Consider the following 17,644-nt stretch of genomic DNA (forward strand, 5'->3'; position numbering starts at 1 on the left):
CAACACAAAATAACCCCCACTTGTGTATAATCTTTTTAAATATACGATCCCACAGATTGTTTCCTTCCTGTTCCATCAATCATCAAGTGAACATGATTTTCCCATGTGTGTCTCCTTGTCGCCAAGGTTTCGTATGTGAAGGCGGTGGACATCTACCTGTGGACCAGCTTCCTGTTTGTCTTCCTGTCTGTGATCGAATACGCAGCGGTGAACTACTGCACCACTCTGGAGGAGATGAGGAAGATGAAGAGGGGGAAGGTCAGTGAGGGGGACAGGAGGGGGGATTCATACACCATACATCGCCCCTCAGACTAAACAGGGAGGGAAATACATGCTTAACTCAATGTCTCTCTCTAGTGGCCAGACAGAGTCATTACAGTCTGTCAACATTTTTCAGTGGGGTAATGTCACTGTATTACATTTACTTCAGTATTGGGTACATATTTGAGGTATTTGTGCTTTACTCAGGTTTTCATGATTCTTATACATCTACTTCACTACATCTATCAGACAGCTGTACTAACTTTACAAATTAAAACATATCAAGAACTCTTAAATTATGATGCATTGTCATTTTTTGTGCAAATCATTCACTCAAGGACCACAGTAAGGCTATGAGTTTATATTTCCACTTTTTCAGATCCCATCCACCTCTAACGCCAGCCAGGCGATGGCGTTCGACGGCTGTTTCCACGACAATGACATGGAGCTGACTCCGTTCTCCCGCATGGCGCCCGCCCTGACCTCTGACCCCCTCACCACGCCAACCCTGACCCCAGACCTCCGGCCCACGGAGGGGACTCGCCTCCGCCGGCAGCGGTCGGTGCGTGAGAACGTGGACCTGTTTGTCAGCAACAGCTACATGATCGACTCATACTCACGCCTGGCCTTCCCCCTGTCCTACCTGCTCTTCAACATCATCTACTGGTGCTTGTACTCCTGATGCAAACTCTCCCTGAACTCTGCTGCACTTTGAAGGAGCGTTGAGTCAGAGAGCCTGCTGGGGGGATTCCTCCTCTCCATGGAGCTCCACAGGCACTTCACTGAATTAACTCTTGATCACAGGAGCCCCTTGAGCGCCGGCTTCATCGCTAATCATGGTCTGTACAAGAGAGATAAAAGCACTCCAGTTCCTCAGAGTAGGAACTTTTAATTGTGCACACTTCAAACCTGACATTTGTCTCGTGTCAGAGCCGGTTAAGTCTTGATACTTGGCAAACAATGGAATCTCATTTGTGTTTTTTAAAATAATCTGTGTGACTCTTATCTTGTAATACTTAAAGTTCTTATTTCCAACGATTATTTTACTCCATAGCCACAGGGAAATTATAAATTAGGAGGACAGTTATGTGAAAATGTTATTTTTTGAAAAACATCCTCACCCTTTTTTACGAGTTATGTGAGTGGAGACATCGACTACTGAACATGAATTTAATGTATTTTCTCATTAAATTTGTATCTTGTTCATGAGTATGTGAAAGTGAATGTATGTGTGCTGCAGGGCCATATTGTACTTTTAAAATATTATTTCAACAACCGTAAGGAATGTTATAATTAAAATCTAACACATGAATGCTCTTTCATAAGTCTTTTTTTTGGTATTAATTTAATATAACAAAATGATCATACACCCCAATTTTACAATCCTTACTACAACGCTGGTATTCTGTTTGTTTTTGTCTACTCTATGGGGAGTTTATAATCAAAAACTAGCAACCTGCATATATAATTGTAGGGGTATAGCTGCTGTAAAGATATACTTTAATTTGTAGAGTTATGGGTTGAAAATTAAAACACATGGCTAACATGTTGTGAGTATCCTATTCATTAAACTGATTTCCTATTTCACAAACATTATCCTTACATCAAGTAAACAAAATGATAAATTAAGTGAACAGCATTCCCCCAGGATGTATTCCAAGTAGTGGATTACTTTATTTATTTAGTTGAACAATGAAACCATGGGAATTAATTTAAAGAAATGTCCAAATTGTGATATTTTTGGTTTCCTGTCAAACTGTCTTGTGGGCATTTGTCCTCCCTGGCTACATCATGCAGGTTTATTGTATTAAAACCACATTTGCAAAAATCGGATGTTATTAAAACGCACAGTTTCCATCGCAACTATAGGTGTGAGTGTGGTTGGGAGAGTCAACGGGCGGTTTTATGGAAGCACAAGAAGAGAGAGTTCCGCAAACACACCGCAGTAAACCCAGAAATCAAGACTGAGTTTAGCGCGGCGGGAGGACAGGTGACAGGTGAGTTTCTGAATCACGATTCATACAACTACTCGAACAAATACAGCTTTTAAAAGTTAATATTAGCCTAAAGTTTGCTCTACCTAGCCATAACCGTTAGCCTCTTTCTACCGTTGTTGTGGTTCAATTTGTGGACGTTGATGAGCTAACGGTTAGTAGCTAGCGGTGGCCGTAAGGACACAACGCTAGCCGCTGCTTTTGAGACAGAAATGCTGTTTATTTCGAAAGACAAGTTGTTAAAAACTCGATTAACTAGACTTCTCGCACATTTGTTGCCGTTGTTTTCTCGAGGTTTTTCTAATTTGTCCTCAATTACTGGCTAACAGGCAAGGTTAAAGTCAGGCAGTCAGCAGAGAGGATTGTCTTAACGGTAAGAACCAGGAAAAAAGTGTAGTTAAAAGTAAAACAACAAAAGCCTAGCTTTACCTATGTTTGAGTTACCGTTACCTTAACATTACGCTTAAACAACATGTGTTATTGAAACTGTATATTAAATGCTTGTTTTTACTAGTTTTGAATGGAAACCGTTTAATGCCATTTAGTCTATCTAGCGTTAGCAAAGTTTACCCAGATGTCGTTTAGCTAACGTTAGCCGTTAGTATCAGTTTGTTTTGAGTCAGGAACGCTATTGCCAGATTTACGTAGATTATTATTTTCACTTTACCTTTTTCTCAATCACTCTTAAGGGACTTAGCCATATAGCTAGCTAGCTAACTAACTAACTAACTAACTAACTAACTAACTAACTAACTAACTCTCTTAAGCTTGAACTCATTGTGGTATTAAGCAGAGATGGGAGAAGTCCTGCAATCAAAATGTTACTCAAGTAAAACTACAAAAGTATTAGCATTTAAAATGGACTAAAGGTTAAAAAACTCATTCTGCAGATTGGCCCATTTTCAGAGTAATATATGATATGTTTTGATTATAATTATTGAGGCAATAATGTGTTTATCACTACTGTTAAACATGGAGCTAGTTTTAATTGCTTTGTACATTGCAGGGTAGCTGTTGGATTAACTCCAGGTGTAACTCAAGTCTTATTTAAGTGTTGATTATATTTCATATCATTAATCAAAATCTGCAAAATAACTTAAGGTAATACATGTAGTGAAGTAAAAATACAATATTTACCTCAGAATTATAGTGGGCAGTAGTTACTTTACACCACTGATATTAAGTTGTGTAAAAAAAACACTGTTAACTTTATAGCAGTGCAATCTCCAGTATTTACCAGTTGCATACCATATTGAGTGATCTAGTTGTTGCAGTGTTTCCATCATGCCAGCTGGTGTTGTGACTCATTTCCTTTCCTCCATTTCTCCTCCTGCCAGTCTCCGTGGTGACCATCGCCAGCTGCACTCATCCCATTCAGTTGCCCTCCAGCCCGAGTCACATGACGAACCCACAGTGTCCGACCCAGCTACAGGTGCAGTTATCGCTCGGACAGCCCGGTCCACCTGGTTACTACTACTACTACTACCAGGTACTTGTGTTTAATATTTATACTCACTACACAGACATTCCTACAGTATTCATCTAATATTATATAAAGGAACAGACTTTCCAAATAATCGCTAGATACTGTAAAGAACTTGCATATCAACTTTATTGTCAGATCTGGTTCTGGCAACCATTTTTCAGAGAATTAAAGGTGGGGTAGGTAATTTTGGAGAAACCAGCTCGAGTGTGCTAGAATTTGAAAACACACAGCCGGAAAAAATCTGCCACTTCCTTACAGAGCCCCTCCTCCAACACACACGAACGCGCACATGACCAATGAGGGCACGAGATAAGTTTGTGCACAGATGGAAGGCTGACAGGCAGGTAGGCCATCCAGTTATTTTAGCCGGGCCAGCTAAAATGATTGGTCGTGCTTTTTACAGTACTACGGCTTCCACAGATGAACATTTTTTATGGATTTTTTTTGTCAAAGCACTTAAGATATTCATTGCTATCGGGATGTTAAGAGCATTCCATGGAATATAACAAAAAGTGTATCTCGAGCCGGTTTCTCAAACTTACCTACCCCACCTTTAAGTTAATTAATTGATATAATTCAAAGTCATTTTCCTCAAGGGGCTTTATAATCTGTACATCATAAAACATCCTGGATGTTAATAAGGAAGAACTTTTTAACCTTTAATGGCAGGAAAAATAATAATGAGAAAACCTAAAAAAGAGCACCAGAGACATACTATACAGACAGACATACTATAGATGTGTGTATAGATTAGACATTAATAACAATATTAAAAAGTAAAAGTTATAAAAAAGTATTATTTGAAAAAAAAGACATTCCTAACTTCACCAGCCTTTAACTTATCAACAACTACAGAATAATCAGATTGATTGTTGGTCGCTTAGGCATGAGGCCCGGGGGTGGGGGCTAGTGGCCCGGGGGTGGGGGCTAGTGGCCCGGGGGTGGGGGCTAGTGGCCTTGTGAAAGGAGGATGGGAGGAGGGGGGACTTAAGCGCTGAGGGCAAAACTGATGTAAGTCAAAGAGAAAGGTATCAGTGGGAGGGAGAGAGGACTGAATGGTGGGATGAGAGGAAGGAAGAAGGGGGAGCTTCAGGGAGGGGGAAGGGGGAGTGGACACTGCCGCATTACTGCACTGTGATTGGTCGCCGCTGGGCCATGTGCTGACCTCTCTCAAACTGTAGCCTAACTAGGGCTCCCACATACATTCTCACACACACACACACACACACACACACACACACACACACACACACACACACACACACACACACACACACACACACACACACACACACACACACACACACACACACACACACAGTGGTGTGCGCCCCTCTGTTGAGTGGCAGGGACATGTGAGCTCCTTCACATTTGCTATTCTGGGCAGGGGAGGGGAAAACTGGGAGGGAATGGGAAAGGGGGAAGCAGGGGGGAGTAGAGGGTCTTTTCTCTTTCTACATGTGGCTGAGCCATCGTGAGGAGCTGCTCATGATTTTGTCTCGTGTTGTGTAGGCTCTCAGTGTGTGTGGCCATAGCAGTCTTGTTTTTTATTCCATCTTTAGGCCGAAGAAGATGGGGTGCTGCTTTAGTAAGGAGCTCAACCCTGGCCTGCCCTGCGAGAGGAGTAGTCTGTTACAGCCCCCGCTCCACGACGGGCTGAGTGAAGGGACAGACCAGGTCAGGCAACTTGCCGTGGCTGTAGCTCAGCATGTGTGCTTGGACGAAGAGGAGACGTGTGTGGCAGACGCAGTGGCCCAGAGGAAGCCTGCGGAAGATGAGGAAAGACATCCGGGACTGGACAACAAAGTTTGTAGAGAGGGGGCCGCGGTCAGCGGGGACATTACCACTCGGAGTAAGAGGGAACCTAAAGCAGCCGGCACTCACGGAGAGAAGGAGGCTATTATTATCACAAACATACATTCAAACAGGGACACAGAGCCAGGCATGACACAGACTGCCAGGCCCAGCTGTGGCCCGGCTCCGTATATGGAGGTGCGCACACGGAGTCCTGCCGAACACAAGAATTTGGATAATGCCACTGTTAGGGCTATGTGGTTCAAACAGCTTCCAGAGGGGCAGAGGCCCAAACCGGCAAAATGTCGGTCAGCTCCTGCCAGGGTCCCCTCTCGCTCTGCTAACAACGTCACCGAGAGCGAGGTGTCAGATGACCCCCCGCTACCGGTCGGGGCGTACGAGGAGACGCAGCGGGATTCACCTGAAGCTGAGCTCAAGGAGGAGGAAGATGAGGAGGTCAGTGTCTTTGAAAAAAGGACCCGGAGTTTCTACAGCCTATGTTCCATCGACGCTGACGACCTTGAACATGACCACAACCCACAAACCCAAACAGCTGGCTCGACACACTTGGTGCACACAGCTGAAGTAGAAACAGCTGCTCTGCCCTGCATAGTGGAGTCTCCAGTCTTCAGCCAATCACACGCAGAGGCATCCACAGTCTGCCACCAGCTGTATATCACACAATCTAAAATGACCAGCCAGTCACATGATGAGGAACCAGCTTCAGTGCAATCGCACGCTGCGGGACATTCTACCGGCCTCACACATACGCACTCGGACAACTCACTCTCAGAGGAGGAGACTCTTCATCCTGTCGTTTCTCCACAGATGGCGGACCCTCAGTGTGACACGCTGACCCCCTCCCAAGATCAGATAAACAGCGAGGAACGTCAGCCTGAATATTTCAATTGTCAGACAGCTGCAAAGGACAAAGATGAACCTAAGGATGACATGTTGATGACGTCACACACATATCAAAGTGCATGCGAGGAGGAGGAGATGGTGAAGGGATCAGAGGAGTTGCAGAGTGTGTGTTCAGAGAGAAAGAGTGTGTACTTTAGGGACCACAGAGCAGAGGAAAAGTTGGATCAGAGTGTGGATGCTGACTTTAATATTCTTGAAAATCCTATGCGTGAGTCTCACTTGTTAACAGAGCAGCATATCCATGGTTCACCTCCAGCAGCAGATGCTCTTGAAGTGGATACTTCCAGCAGCAGTCCTCCTGACCTCATCATCAATCCTCTGCACAAGGAGGAGGATGTTTTGCGTCCATCTCGAGGAGACATTGAGATGGATAAGCCCTCCCTAAAGAGCCAGGCTACCCCCATGAATATCTGCAGAGGCCTGGGTGAGAGGGAGGATGTTGGTGACAGCGGAACAGCAGATACGACTTTCACTAATGTTTCCTTCATCTCCACCAACTCTGCTCTGTCATCTCTGCCCACCGACTCCCCCTGCCATAACAATCTGACTCCTCTATCAGACAAACCCACATCTTACTCCATCACATTCGACAAATTAGATGTCAATTCAAATGACCCAACATTTGATTTGAGCAGCGTTAAGCCTCGAGATGTTAATGCTTCATTCACTGAGCGTAGTGATGTGAGGTTTGATGACAAAGAGCCTGACAGTTCTGATGTGAAACCTGAAGGTGTCCAGGTGTCCCTTAAAGATTTCTTAGATGAGACTCTTGCAGCTGTCCTCATGAAAGGGGACGACGGACAGACTGAACAAATAACAGAAATCTGTCAGAGCAGCAAATCTGTTGAGAGAGGTGATAACCCCTTTCCTGAAATTACTACTTCCTGCACTCCACCTCCTTCTCCCTCATCTCCATTCAAAAAACTTGAGGATGCAGAGCAAAGTTCATGTCCAGAGACTGAGACTAATTCTACTGAGAGCAGACAAGTCCAACTTGAGGTAAACCCATCCTTTAAAGTTGTTAGTGATACTTGTAAAGAAGGTGAGGAGACAACAGCTGCCCAGGGGATTGATGTGCAAATCAAGCATGAATCTGCAGAGAGAGTAGAACAGCCCCCCCACGCTCCTCAACTCTCTGAACTTGTTTCCTCTGACTATATCAACCCCAACATTGACACTGTAGAATGTTCACCTCAACCTGGTGATTTATCAAATGACATTCACTCAGGAGAAATTATTGCAACATCTGCACTTGATTATTCTCCAGAAACTGCCAATATTTCAACCACTGAGACACCGACCCAAAGCATCATCTGTGACGAACCATACATGATTCCCAATGACTTCAGCTGTCCGGATGATTATGTCTCAGTTTCGCACTCCCAGGAGGACGACACCATGATCCCTATGGACATGGGTCAGGTGGATGTTTATGCCTCAACCCCCTCCTACGAGATACACTTCCTGGGTCAGGAGCCGCCTGCGACCACTGAGGAGGGAGAGCGGGAAGGAGGGATGAGGGAGATGGTGTCAGAGCTGCTGGGAGAAGACGCAGACTCCTCCGTCTGCCGCCTCTATCCTCAGCCCTGGATCAAGCTGGGTCTGGAGGAGACGTGCGGGGCGTGGGCGCAGGGAGCGTCGGCCGTGGAGCCCAGCCTGAGTGAGGGTCAGACGGGCTCTGACGTGGAGCACATCCCCGCCTTTGTCTCCGAGCTGCAGCCCTCTATGGCTCTGCTGGGAGCTTACCCCTGCAGCACAGTGATGCCTCAGGGACCCTGTCTGTGGGAATGGCAAACAAATTGCACTCAGTCTGTAAGTGTGAGACAATTGGGTTCAGTGAAAGCATACTGTTTGATGTGGACATTATATTGGTTTAATACTCTCAACTACACCTTTTCATATAATTTTGTCTGTTCTTGACATGAAATATCAGTTTTTAACTGTTATATTCATTTGTTCTTTGTCACAATATATTGTTACACTTAAATACATCTAAATTAGCTTTTCATGTTAGAATAATATTGCGCACTTGGGTTTTCTTGTTTTGTTTCAGGGACCTGTTGCTGCCCCCAGCCTTAACCCTGAAGCTGAGGTATGGACCAATCACAACTTTAACTTGGATGTCCCTGGCCCCGCCTACCTGCAGGCTGAGCAGCCATGGCTGCAATTCCCCAACGATCTGACGGATCTGGAAGGTAGGCTGAAATAAAGATACTCCCTGTAATGTTAAATCAAATCTAGTTATTTCTATAATACTCTTTTCCAGGAGTTATTTTGTGAGAAAAAAAAAGCTAAACAAATGATATGGTCTGCTTGCAAGTTATGGTTAGGGCTTGGTGGTAAGATGCTGTGTGGTTGTGTGTTTTTAGTATACCAGCCAGAGTTCCAGCTGGAGAACATGTGCCTGGATGAGGCCGAGGTGGAGGCAGTTCCCAGCACACTGGAGTACCAGATGCTGCCTGTGGAGGACCCTGTGGTTAATGGAGACCTCATTGAACCAACAGTCACAGGTATCAATACAATCTAGGCATTTTATTCTCCATTTTATTCATATTTTCTAAAGCGATGACTTTGTGGGCTCAGATATGGTAATAACTTTCTTTGTATTTCAGATGAGACCAGGGAAGAGCTGAGGACAGTTTTGGAATCTTGCCTGACCAGGTAATGTCTCACTCAGAGTTCCCGTTAGAATATTATTTTGCCGGTCAAAATGTCCGTTAAAGTTTAAATCTTCCGGACAAAATTAGAAAAGTGCCGGTCAAAGGTCTTCTTTGTTATTTATTGAGCTTTAAAACGAATTTATATGATTCGATATTAAACAAACTAATTATAGTAGATTAACTACATTATTAAATAGGGTACAGTCATTTACAAAAACACGGGAATAATAAACGGAGCGCTCTCTCCTTCTCCTGATAGCCTGTCAGTCTCATGCAGCTCACGGATCCAGTAATGAGTGACCCGACAGTAAAACTAAACATATCTATAACTAGTTTAGGTAGTTTGAGAGGTAATTTAAAATAGCTACGTGTGATATTCTAACCTGAAGTGTGTGTTTTGCTCCGCTCACCGCTGCAGGTGATCATGCAGAGAGCTGCGTGTCGACTCGTCAGCAGCAGCTGATCTCTCTCCCGTCAGATTAGACTTTACTCGCGTTTATGTCCATATTGATCAGATCTAGCTAGTTCTAGCTAATGATATGACTACCTGCTTATTAAAAGACACCTAAACAATAAGCGTCGCTATGCAACCGGGTGAGGCCACAAAGTATAGCGCAGCATTATGCATTTGTTTACATGCCCACCGGAACCCCGAGGCATTACCAACAGATCAACGCACAATCAACCCATACAGGACATCTCTTTCTCCACATTAAGTGTTAGACATTAGAGTTGACTATTCTTGTCTGTCACATACTCTTCTTGTGTGTCACATACTCTTCTTGTCTGTCACATACTCTTTTTGTCTGTCACATACTATTCTTGTCTGTCACATAAGTGGCGCAACTGATGCAGTATTGCGCTAAGGGGAAATTATTTTGACCGGAGAGATTTAGATTTGCCGGTCTTCAGCATATTTTACCGGTCATAGTCCGGTAATTACCGGCTAACGGGAACTCTGGTCTCACTATTATTTTTCAAAAAACATGTCTTCAAATAATGAAAATGTCATACCATCCCTCTGTAAAAACTGCAAAAATACCCAATTGTGTTGGTATTCTGGCTGTCATTGTGCTCTGTTATTTGACCTCCATTCCACTGAAAGCAATTGTCCTTGTCTCTTGAGGCGATTAATATAATTGCTTTGTTTTGTTGGAGGTCCAGCATGTGTGACACATTCAGAAACTCAAACTCAATAGAGATCTCTTCTTCTACCCCTGCAGGGAGTACCTTGGCAACGACCTGTACCTCAACTCTCAGATGGACAGCGACCAGTACGTTCCCATCTCAACTCTGGCCAGCCTGGACAAGATCAAGAGTCTCAGCACGGACCTGGACCTCATCGCGGACATTCTGAAATGTCAGTGTCTATTTCTACTCATGTGTCTGACTGAGCTTTTATTTAGGGTGAACATTTTACCACCCGCCAAATTCTGGTACTATCCTGCTGTTAGTAGTTTATTTAAACAACCACAAGATTTTTCTTTGTAATCTCACATACAGACCCTTTTAAATCCAACAATCAATTAATTCCAGAAGATGTTGTAGTCAGGAGTGTTCTTTTGGTTGATTGTCGTCCTGAGACATGCCTTTCTCTCATTGGCCGACAGCCCTGCCCATGGTCCAGGTGACTCCGTGTGGACAGAAAGTCCGTCCCTGTCAGAGTCGATGTGTCGTCATCCTGCGTGAGATCCCCAACACCACACCTAAGGAGGCAAGAACCCACCTGACTCCTCCCCTCTACTGATACATTTAAGGGTTTTTAAATGAAAAGTCCACATGTGACGGATTGAAATGACTGTTTTACTGCAGGAGGTGGAGGCTCTCTTTGATGGGGAGAACATTCCCAGGTTCCTGAGCTGTGAGTTTGTGAACAACGATAACTGGTTCGTCACTTTCAATTCTGAAGCCGACGCACAACAGGTAAAATACAGCTAAACGCATTGTGATCTTTTTAATCAGTGAATTAAAGCTTTTGATGTTGGCAGTTCTACAAAGACTACCTTGGTAATACAGACTAAGGAATGCTATGCCTCTGTCCATGTTTTAGGCCTATAGCTACCTCAGAGAAGAAGTTCGGGAGTTTAAGGGAAAGCCCATCATGGCGAGGATAAAGGCCAAAACCATGACAGTCACTTCCTTCGCTCCAAAAAATGGCTTCACACCCAACCAGCTGGAGCAGAGTGCCAGTCCCTACAACTCCTACTACCCCCCCAGCAGCTTCCAGCAGACCTGCCCCACCCAGCAGCTGTTCGACTTCACCAATGAGGTGTGGAACCCGGATGCACCGGGATACCAAGAGTTCGCTGAGGTGAGTCCTTTTTTATGTTAAAAAAGAAGACATGAAGTTGTAGGGTTTGTTATTTTGTGAACATCGGACAGAGTGATAATAATTGTGTGCTGATGTTTTCTTCTCAGCAGCATCAAACCTTGATGAATGACTTCATGAACGGATTCTCCACCTTCAAACCTTACAACCCACACCGGCAGAGGTATCTACAAATTAGTTATTGTTATAATATGGGCTTTACTAAATAGTATGAATTTTAAAATCAGTGAATGCGGCGCAGTTTTTTATTATCTGCAGATCTTTTTATTTTATTTTAACCCAGTAATTCTGCACAGTGACAATTATAGGGATTAAGCACACTTAAAACATTTAAAAGGTGCATAAGGAAAAAGATGTAGTCATTTCCAAAATGTACCAATTGATCCAAAAATATATAGTAGTTGAAACTTCCATAAAAGCTGTTTTGATGAGACTTGTAACGATGTGTTGTGTCAGTCGCTTCTTAATCTTTGTGTAGATAAACTCTATTTCATTTCTTCCAGGAGAGGCTCAAGGTGGTCAAACTCTGGAGAGCGTTGGCAGTCCAATCAGAATGATCCTTCAAACCCATCAGAGCAGGCATCAGCGGACCGCACCTCTCCTCCCATGAGGCCGGGGCGGGGGCGGTCGCGGGGAAGCACGCGCCGTCCCAGCAGAGGAGGGAGGACGGAGCCCAGCAGGCAAACTGCCTCGCCCACCTCTGATCGGGGAAGGTAAAGGAACATCCAGTCTGATTTAACACTAGAACTGCCAGAGGTCGCTGTATACCTAAAACCGCCAACAGGTCACATTTACCCGCTATTGATTTTCAAGGTACAATGTTCTTTTATTTATCATACAGAACAGTGAGTTTTGATCGCACAGGGATGAAACTTATACCAATAGAATCTGTGGACTCTCAGCTTTTCACATGATATAGTTTGTGCAGATAGCATGAAGTATAAAATATCGCTACCAGTGCTGATTTAAACGCTTGGTGTTAGACTTGTGTTTTGTTTAGGTACAAATCTCTCTCTATCTATAACTATCTATCGATCTATCTGAATGTTCTGTTCTATGGACTATAATTGTCTACATAACAGACACGCTGACCTCTTACTTCTCTCATTCCGAGTGTCTATCTTTATTCAACTGCACGGAACCTGCACACATGCATTACGTCCCTCAACGTGAGCTCCGTCATCCAAGTCTTTTTTTTTTCTAATTGCTCCAAGATGTTCAAAACAACTATCTATCCTATCTATCATAGCGATCGAGAGGAGAGCTAGAGCGAGAATACGGCAGAGAGAAGAGAGAGAGAGAGAGAGAGAGCGAGAGAGAGAGAGAGGAGGATAGCTAGAGAGAGATCTCTCTCTCTCTCTCTAGCTCTCTCTCTCTCTCTCTCTCTCTCGCTCTCTCTCTCTCTCTCTCTCTCTCTCTCTCTATCTCTCTCTCTCTCTCTCTCTCTCTCTCTCTCTCTCTCTCTCTCTCTCTCTCTGGAACCGCAGTAGACAAAAGGCGTTGCTATAGCAACACGTCATGTTTACGCTGCATTTTCTAAGAGGTAAATATTACCCGCTGGCGGATTTTTTTCAATCTGACTCATATTGACAATTTTTAACAACAGATAGTGCTACATAACACACTTTCAGGAAAAGTCAAGGACTGGGAGACTGTAATATTTTATTGAAAAAAAGTGACATACAATTTAAAAAAACAAAACAGCTGTGGGTAAAATTGACCCGTTGGCGGTTCTAGTGTTAACAAGCTTGGGTACTCAAGTATATCTGTTCAGTCCTGTTATGAATAATCCTGGTTTGTATAACTGAAAGCTACCCTGCTGTGTGTCTGAAGGAGAGGAAACTTCAGCCAGAGGAGGAGAGAGCACGCCAGGTCATGGGAGAAGTCTGGTGGGCGTGTAAGTAGCCAGTAGGTTGTAAGTGTTAGTGCATTTCTGTAAGTTGTGTATTAACTTGTGTGTATTAACTTGTGTGTGTTTGTGTAGAATGGACCGGGTCAGTCTCCTCCTCGTCAACCGTCTCCTCCTCCTGAGCTCGGGCTGATGAGCTTCCCTCCTCTTCCTCCAGCAAATGCTGCCATAGCAACGATGCCCGCAGCTAACGGCAACGTCAAGGTGACCGAGTCTCTCTGTCTGACACACACACACACACACACACACACACACACACACACACACTCTCTTTATCTGAGTCTCAAGGACAGTGTCTACTCATATTTAAAGCCCAGACTGTAAAACCTTGACACTAGTGTGTTCCTCTCAGGGTCCAGTTAAAAGCAGCAGCCCCCGTGCAGCAGCACCAACACTGTCACCAGAGCCTGAGCTGACCTCAGAGCAGTGAGTATCGCCGAGACAGCAGCTGGAGGAGGATTCTCCTCTGCCTCATCTCAATTATTACATTTACTGTTTCCTTTTACTGACAACATGCTAAGATCCACAGCACATACTCCTCCAGTTTGTTTTACTTACCTCTCCCTTATGATATTTCCCAAGTGGACTTTATCAGTTTCCTGTTGTCATGGTGCCAGTAGTGATTTTTCTTTGTTTGTGTCTGCAGCAATGTGAAGGAGTGTGCAGAGACGACCAGTGAGGACACACCAGCTAAGCTTCCACAGGAAACTGTCACAGTAAGATTCTTTATATGCATTAACACTAGTAAATGTATAAAATAACAACAGAGAAGTCCTGTATACTCTTATACTTAAAAAGATCATTGTATGTTGTTTGAAAGCCAATAATGTGCAGGAGTGTAAAAGTATGAAAGTCCTCACACTGTGCTCTGATTGGCCAGGAGTCCAAGAGGCCAAGCTACGCCCAGATCTGCCAGGGAGCGACCTCCAACGAGTCGGTGGCGCCCGCTGACCTCGTCTCTTCGGAGGTGAAGCCCGTCCCAACCTTTCCGGGACCGGAACCAGCTCCATGTCCACGCTGATCAGCTCCATGTCCACGCTGATCAGCTCCATGTCCACGCTGATCAGCTCCATGTCCACGCTGATCATACTGGGTGGAGAAAAATACCCCCTATTTTTTTTTTTTGTCTTTAAAGGTGTCAAATAAGTTGAAAATGTATAATTGTGTTATCCCATCCTCAAACCAGCTTCACATGAGGAATAGTTAGTGTGTACAGAGTGATGTGGTGTCACTGGTGCAGGAAGATACTGCATTTAGCACCAAGCTAACTTTAAAGTCAACTAAATGTACATCTAGTTGTAAAACTAACCCTTCATAGACACAGCTGACAGTGTTCATCGTGTGGGGGGGTCTGCTGAGGGGTTCAGGACAGAATGGACCGGTGTGGTACAACCCCTGGGCATATTTAAGCTTACTTTTCAATGTTAGGAGCAGCAGCTGTTAAGAAAGAGTAAATGTTGATCTGCAATGTTTCTTTAGTTTTATTTCTTGGTTTGTAGTTCAGATTAGTTAGTTGAGGTTTTGATTTAGTCTTGTTTTGCTGATGGCACTGGCTCTTTTTGTGTGTGTTTGATGTTTCCTCGCTGTACAGGATGTTCTGCCATGACTTTTTTTTTCTCTAAATATTAGTACCAGTAACCCAGTTTGTTTCTATTTTCAGACATTTGTGTCATTCTGTAATGAACCACGGTCCAGGGTGTGTCAGAGTACAGGGAGGATCAGACCTCTGTATTGATTTGATCTTGATAGTCCAAGAATCAAATTGAACTTGAAAGTATTTTTCCCTTGAAAAGCACTGAATATTACTTCTTTATCTCTGCATGCGTTTTTTAAGTTTATTTTAGAATTTAATTTATGTCGTTTTTATAATTTATGTTAGGAGTTCTTTTTTTATGTTAAAGCTTTAGTCTCACTTGTGTTGATGTAGGGAAACTACTAACTGGGTGTGGTAGTTTCTCAGCGTCCATAAATGAGCACTGTTACAGCACAAACAGCTTGATTTGTATGTGAGAACTTCAATTTAAATTCGTCCAATGATCTTTTGTTTAAAAAATACATTTTTAAATGTAGAACAGTTGTCATGGAGAAAGAGCGGGCATGGTTGTGGCACATGTTATTTTGTTTGTACAGATGTACATATTTTGAACAAATATTAAAGTGCCTTTGAAGTTATAAATATGAGTTTGTTATGTGTTAATGATGCAGAGATAATGAACCAATCAAAGCTTTTCTTCCCCAGATCACACGCATACATAAAAGGTTTTATTTTTTCATTTGTGTGAAAGTCTAAAAATCCTACACGACATTTTACTGCTGTGAGTTATCTGCTGCAGACCCAGAGTTACAGCACTGTTTTTCTTTGGTGGCGGTACTGTCATATCTCCAGCAGATGGCACATGAGTCCCATTATAACGGCCTGTTCTGCATTATGTGGCCCCACCACTTGTTTACAATGAGGATGATTAGATTCCTGGAAGACTAGGCCTAATGAATGGGATGTATAATACTAATGAAATATGCTGTTTTAGACGGACAGATTGAGGCCCACTCATGCGCCTTGGCCACATTAGGCTTGTTCAATCATACTGGACTTAATTAAAGGCCGCTTGACCTTTTCATATTAATCTCATTATTCTGTTGAGGTTTGGTTTCCACATGCAGATGCCCCATAATGAATGACCACATCTAAAGGCAAATGCCAGAATCATGAAGAAGACAGGTTATCTGCAAAAAGAACATCACTGACCAATATTTAAAAACTATATACATTTGTGTAAATTAAAAGATCTCACTGTCAGAAGTTGGGTAAAATTAAGTCAACATTAGAGGAAGCAGGTAATTTCAAGTTATAGAACATTTCTAGTAATATTAGTTTATAATTCAAACAATACTGTCACTCTCAAAAGTTGGGCAACATTTAGTAACCATAATTTAAAGGTGATTAAGAGCTAAAAGTACTTTTACAATAAATGACCTCGAAGTGCTTGCATTTAAACAGTAAACTACTCCTCAACACCAAAGTACTTATTTAAAACTCCCTATTAAATAACAAAAAATAATCCATAATTAATATTTTAAGTAAGATAAACCAAGTGTATGAAAAAAACAACTCAATCCATAAAAAAACAAAATGGATATTGAAGCTATTTCATTTGTAAAAAAATCATGTTTCGGTTCTTATTTAAACTAAATGATTGTTATTTGAAGCTCCACCGTCACTGTGCTTGTAGGTGTGGTTGCTCGCTGCGCCCCCTGTCGGTGATGACCGGCACTATCGCCTTCCTCTGTAGAGTCACGTGACCCCAGCGGTAAGAAGCTGCAAACGGCTGCGCGAGCCTCATCATCATCATCATCACTACCACAACCTCCGCAACGGCAACGTAGAGAACCGAGCGCGTGCCAACGGGGTCTTTAACGATTCAAAGAGCCGGGCGCCATGGCGGGCCCGCGTTGAAAACGAGACCCAGATTTATCCTCTTTGTTCTCCCTCGACGACTCGTAGGCTTTCCGCGCCTCACCGAGGAGGGGCCGCCGAGGAGAAGCTCTCCCTTTCCGAGCGAAGGAGGAGGCAGGAGTAGCAGCAGCAGCAGCAGCAGCGGCGGAGGAGGCGGCAACGGCTGAACCGGGAGGTGTTTTCTACCGCACGAGCCGAATGGCGGACCGTGAGGCGTCGCCGATACCGTTAGAGATCCGAGCCCGGCTGGCGGAGCTGGAGCTGGAGCTGTCAGAGGGTAAGAATTTAATTTAAAAAATGGGGCGAAAAAAACCTCGTCCCCCCTCCTCCTCCCTCGTTATCTCATCACCACCACCACCATCATCACCATCCACACCGGGACATACTAACGGAATCTAGCCGTTCATTCCTGCGGCCCCCTCCTCCTCCTCCTCTCTTCCTCCTGCTCCTCCCATCCAGATGTTTGTCAGCCGGCCCGTGCAGCTCTGTGTAGCCGGTAGAGGATGAGGGCAGAGCGGGAACACACTGCGGGATTGGGCCACTGGTCTTTGTCTCCGCGGTGGTGCCGTTTAAAAAAAAACACCCAACCGGTCCGCCGGTTTTGGGTCCGAAAAGCAACCCTTTGTTTGACCTTGAGATGTTGACAGCCTACCTGTAATGGTGTGTGTGGTTAATAACAGCATTGCGATGCAACGCTGCGTGCAGAGCAGCACAGAGGGCAGTTTGGCTGCTGATGCCCGTGATCTCAGCCTCCTGCCTCTGTGCTTTTTGGGCCTGTGGAGCAGATGAGGGTGAGGAGGATGCTTGGGTATATTTTTCACCCCCACCCCACA

At 44.1% G+C, this 17,644-nt stretch overlaps 2 protein-coding genes and 1 pseudogene across 2 annotated transcripts in view; all 3 read left to right on the top strand.

Moving 5' to 3' along the window:
• The window catches only part of LOC117494929, a 53,753-nt pseudogene extending 52,760 nt beyond the window's left edge, over positions 1–993 (top strand).
• Positions 994–1,806: 813 nt separating this feature from the next.
• LOC117497820 lies at positions 1,807–15,669 on the top strand. The gene is made up of 18 exons (XM_034149840.1): positions 1,807–1,811; positions 2,131–2,258; positions 3,593–3,744; positions 5,254–8,271; positions 8,513–8,654; positions 8,829–8,969; positions 9,072–9,120; positions 10,343–10,479; positions 10,730–10,833; positions 10,932–11,042; positions 11,170–11,430; positions 11,538–11,611; positions 11,952–12,161; positions 13,282–13,345; positions 13,433–13,561; positions 13,710–13,783; positions 14,004–14,073; positions 14,238–15,669. The coding sequence occupies exons 1-18, from the start codon at positions 1,807–1,809 to the stop codon at positions 14,376–14,378; spliced, it is 5,010 nt and encodes a 1,669-aa protein (XP_034005731.1). The 3' UTR covers positions 14,379–15,669.
• A 1,062-nt stretch (positions 15,670–16,731) lies between these two features.
• The window catches only part of LOC117494656 (disco-interacting protein 2 homolog C-like), a 43,417-nt gene continuing 42,504 nt past the window's right edge, over positions 16,732–17,644 (top strand). Inside the window, exon 1 of the mRNA XM_034145593.1 lies at positions 16,732–17,088. Coding sequence (XP_034001484.1) covers positions 17,010–17,088 — 79 coding nt within the window. The 5' untranslated portion in view covers positions 16,732–17,009. The remainder of the gene's footprint in view (positions 17,089–17,644) is intronic.

The sequence above is a fragment of the Trematomus bernacchii genome, unplaced genomic scaffold, assembly GCF_902827165.1.
Source record: "Trematomus bernacchii unplaced genomic scaffold, fTreBer1.1, whole genome shotgun sequence".
NCBI lineage: Eukaryota > Metazoa > Chordata > Actinopteri > Perciformes > Nototheniidae > Trematomus > Trematomus bernacchii.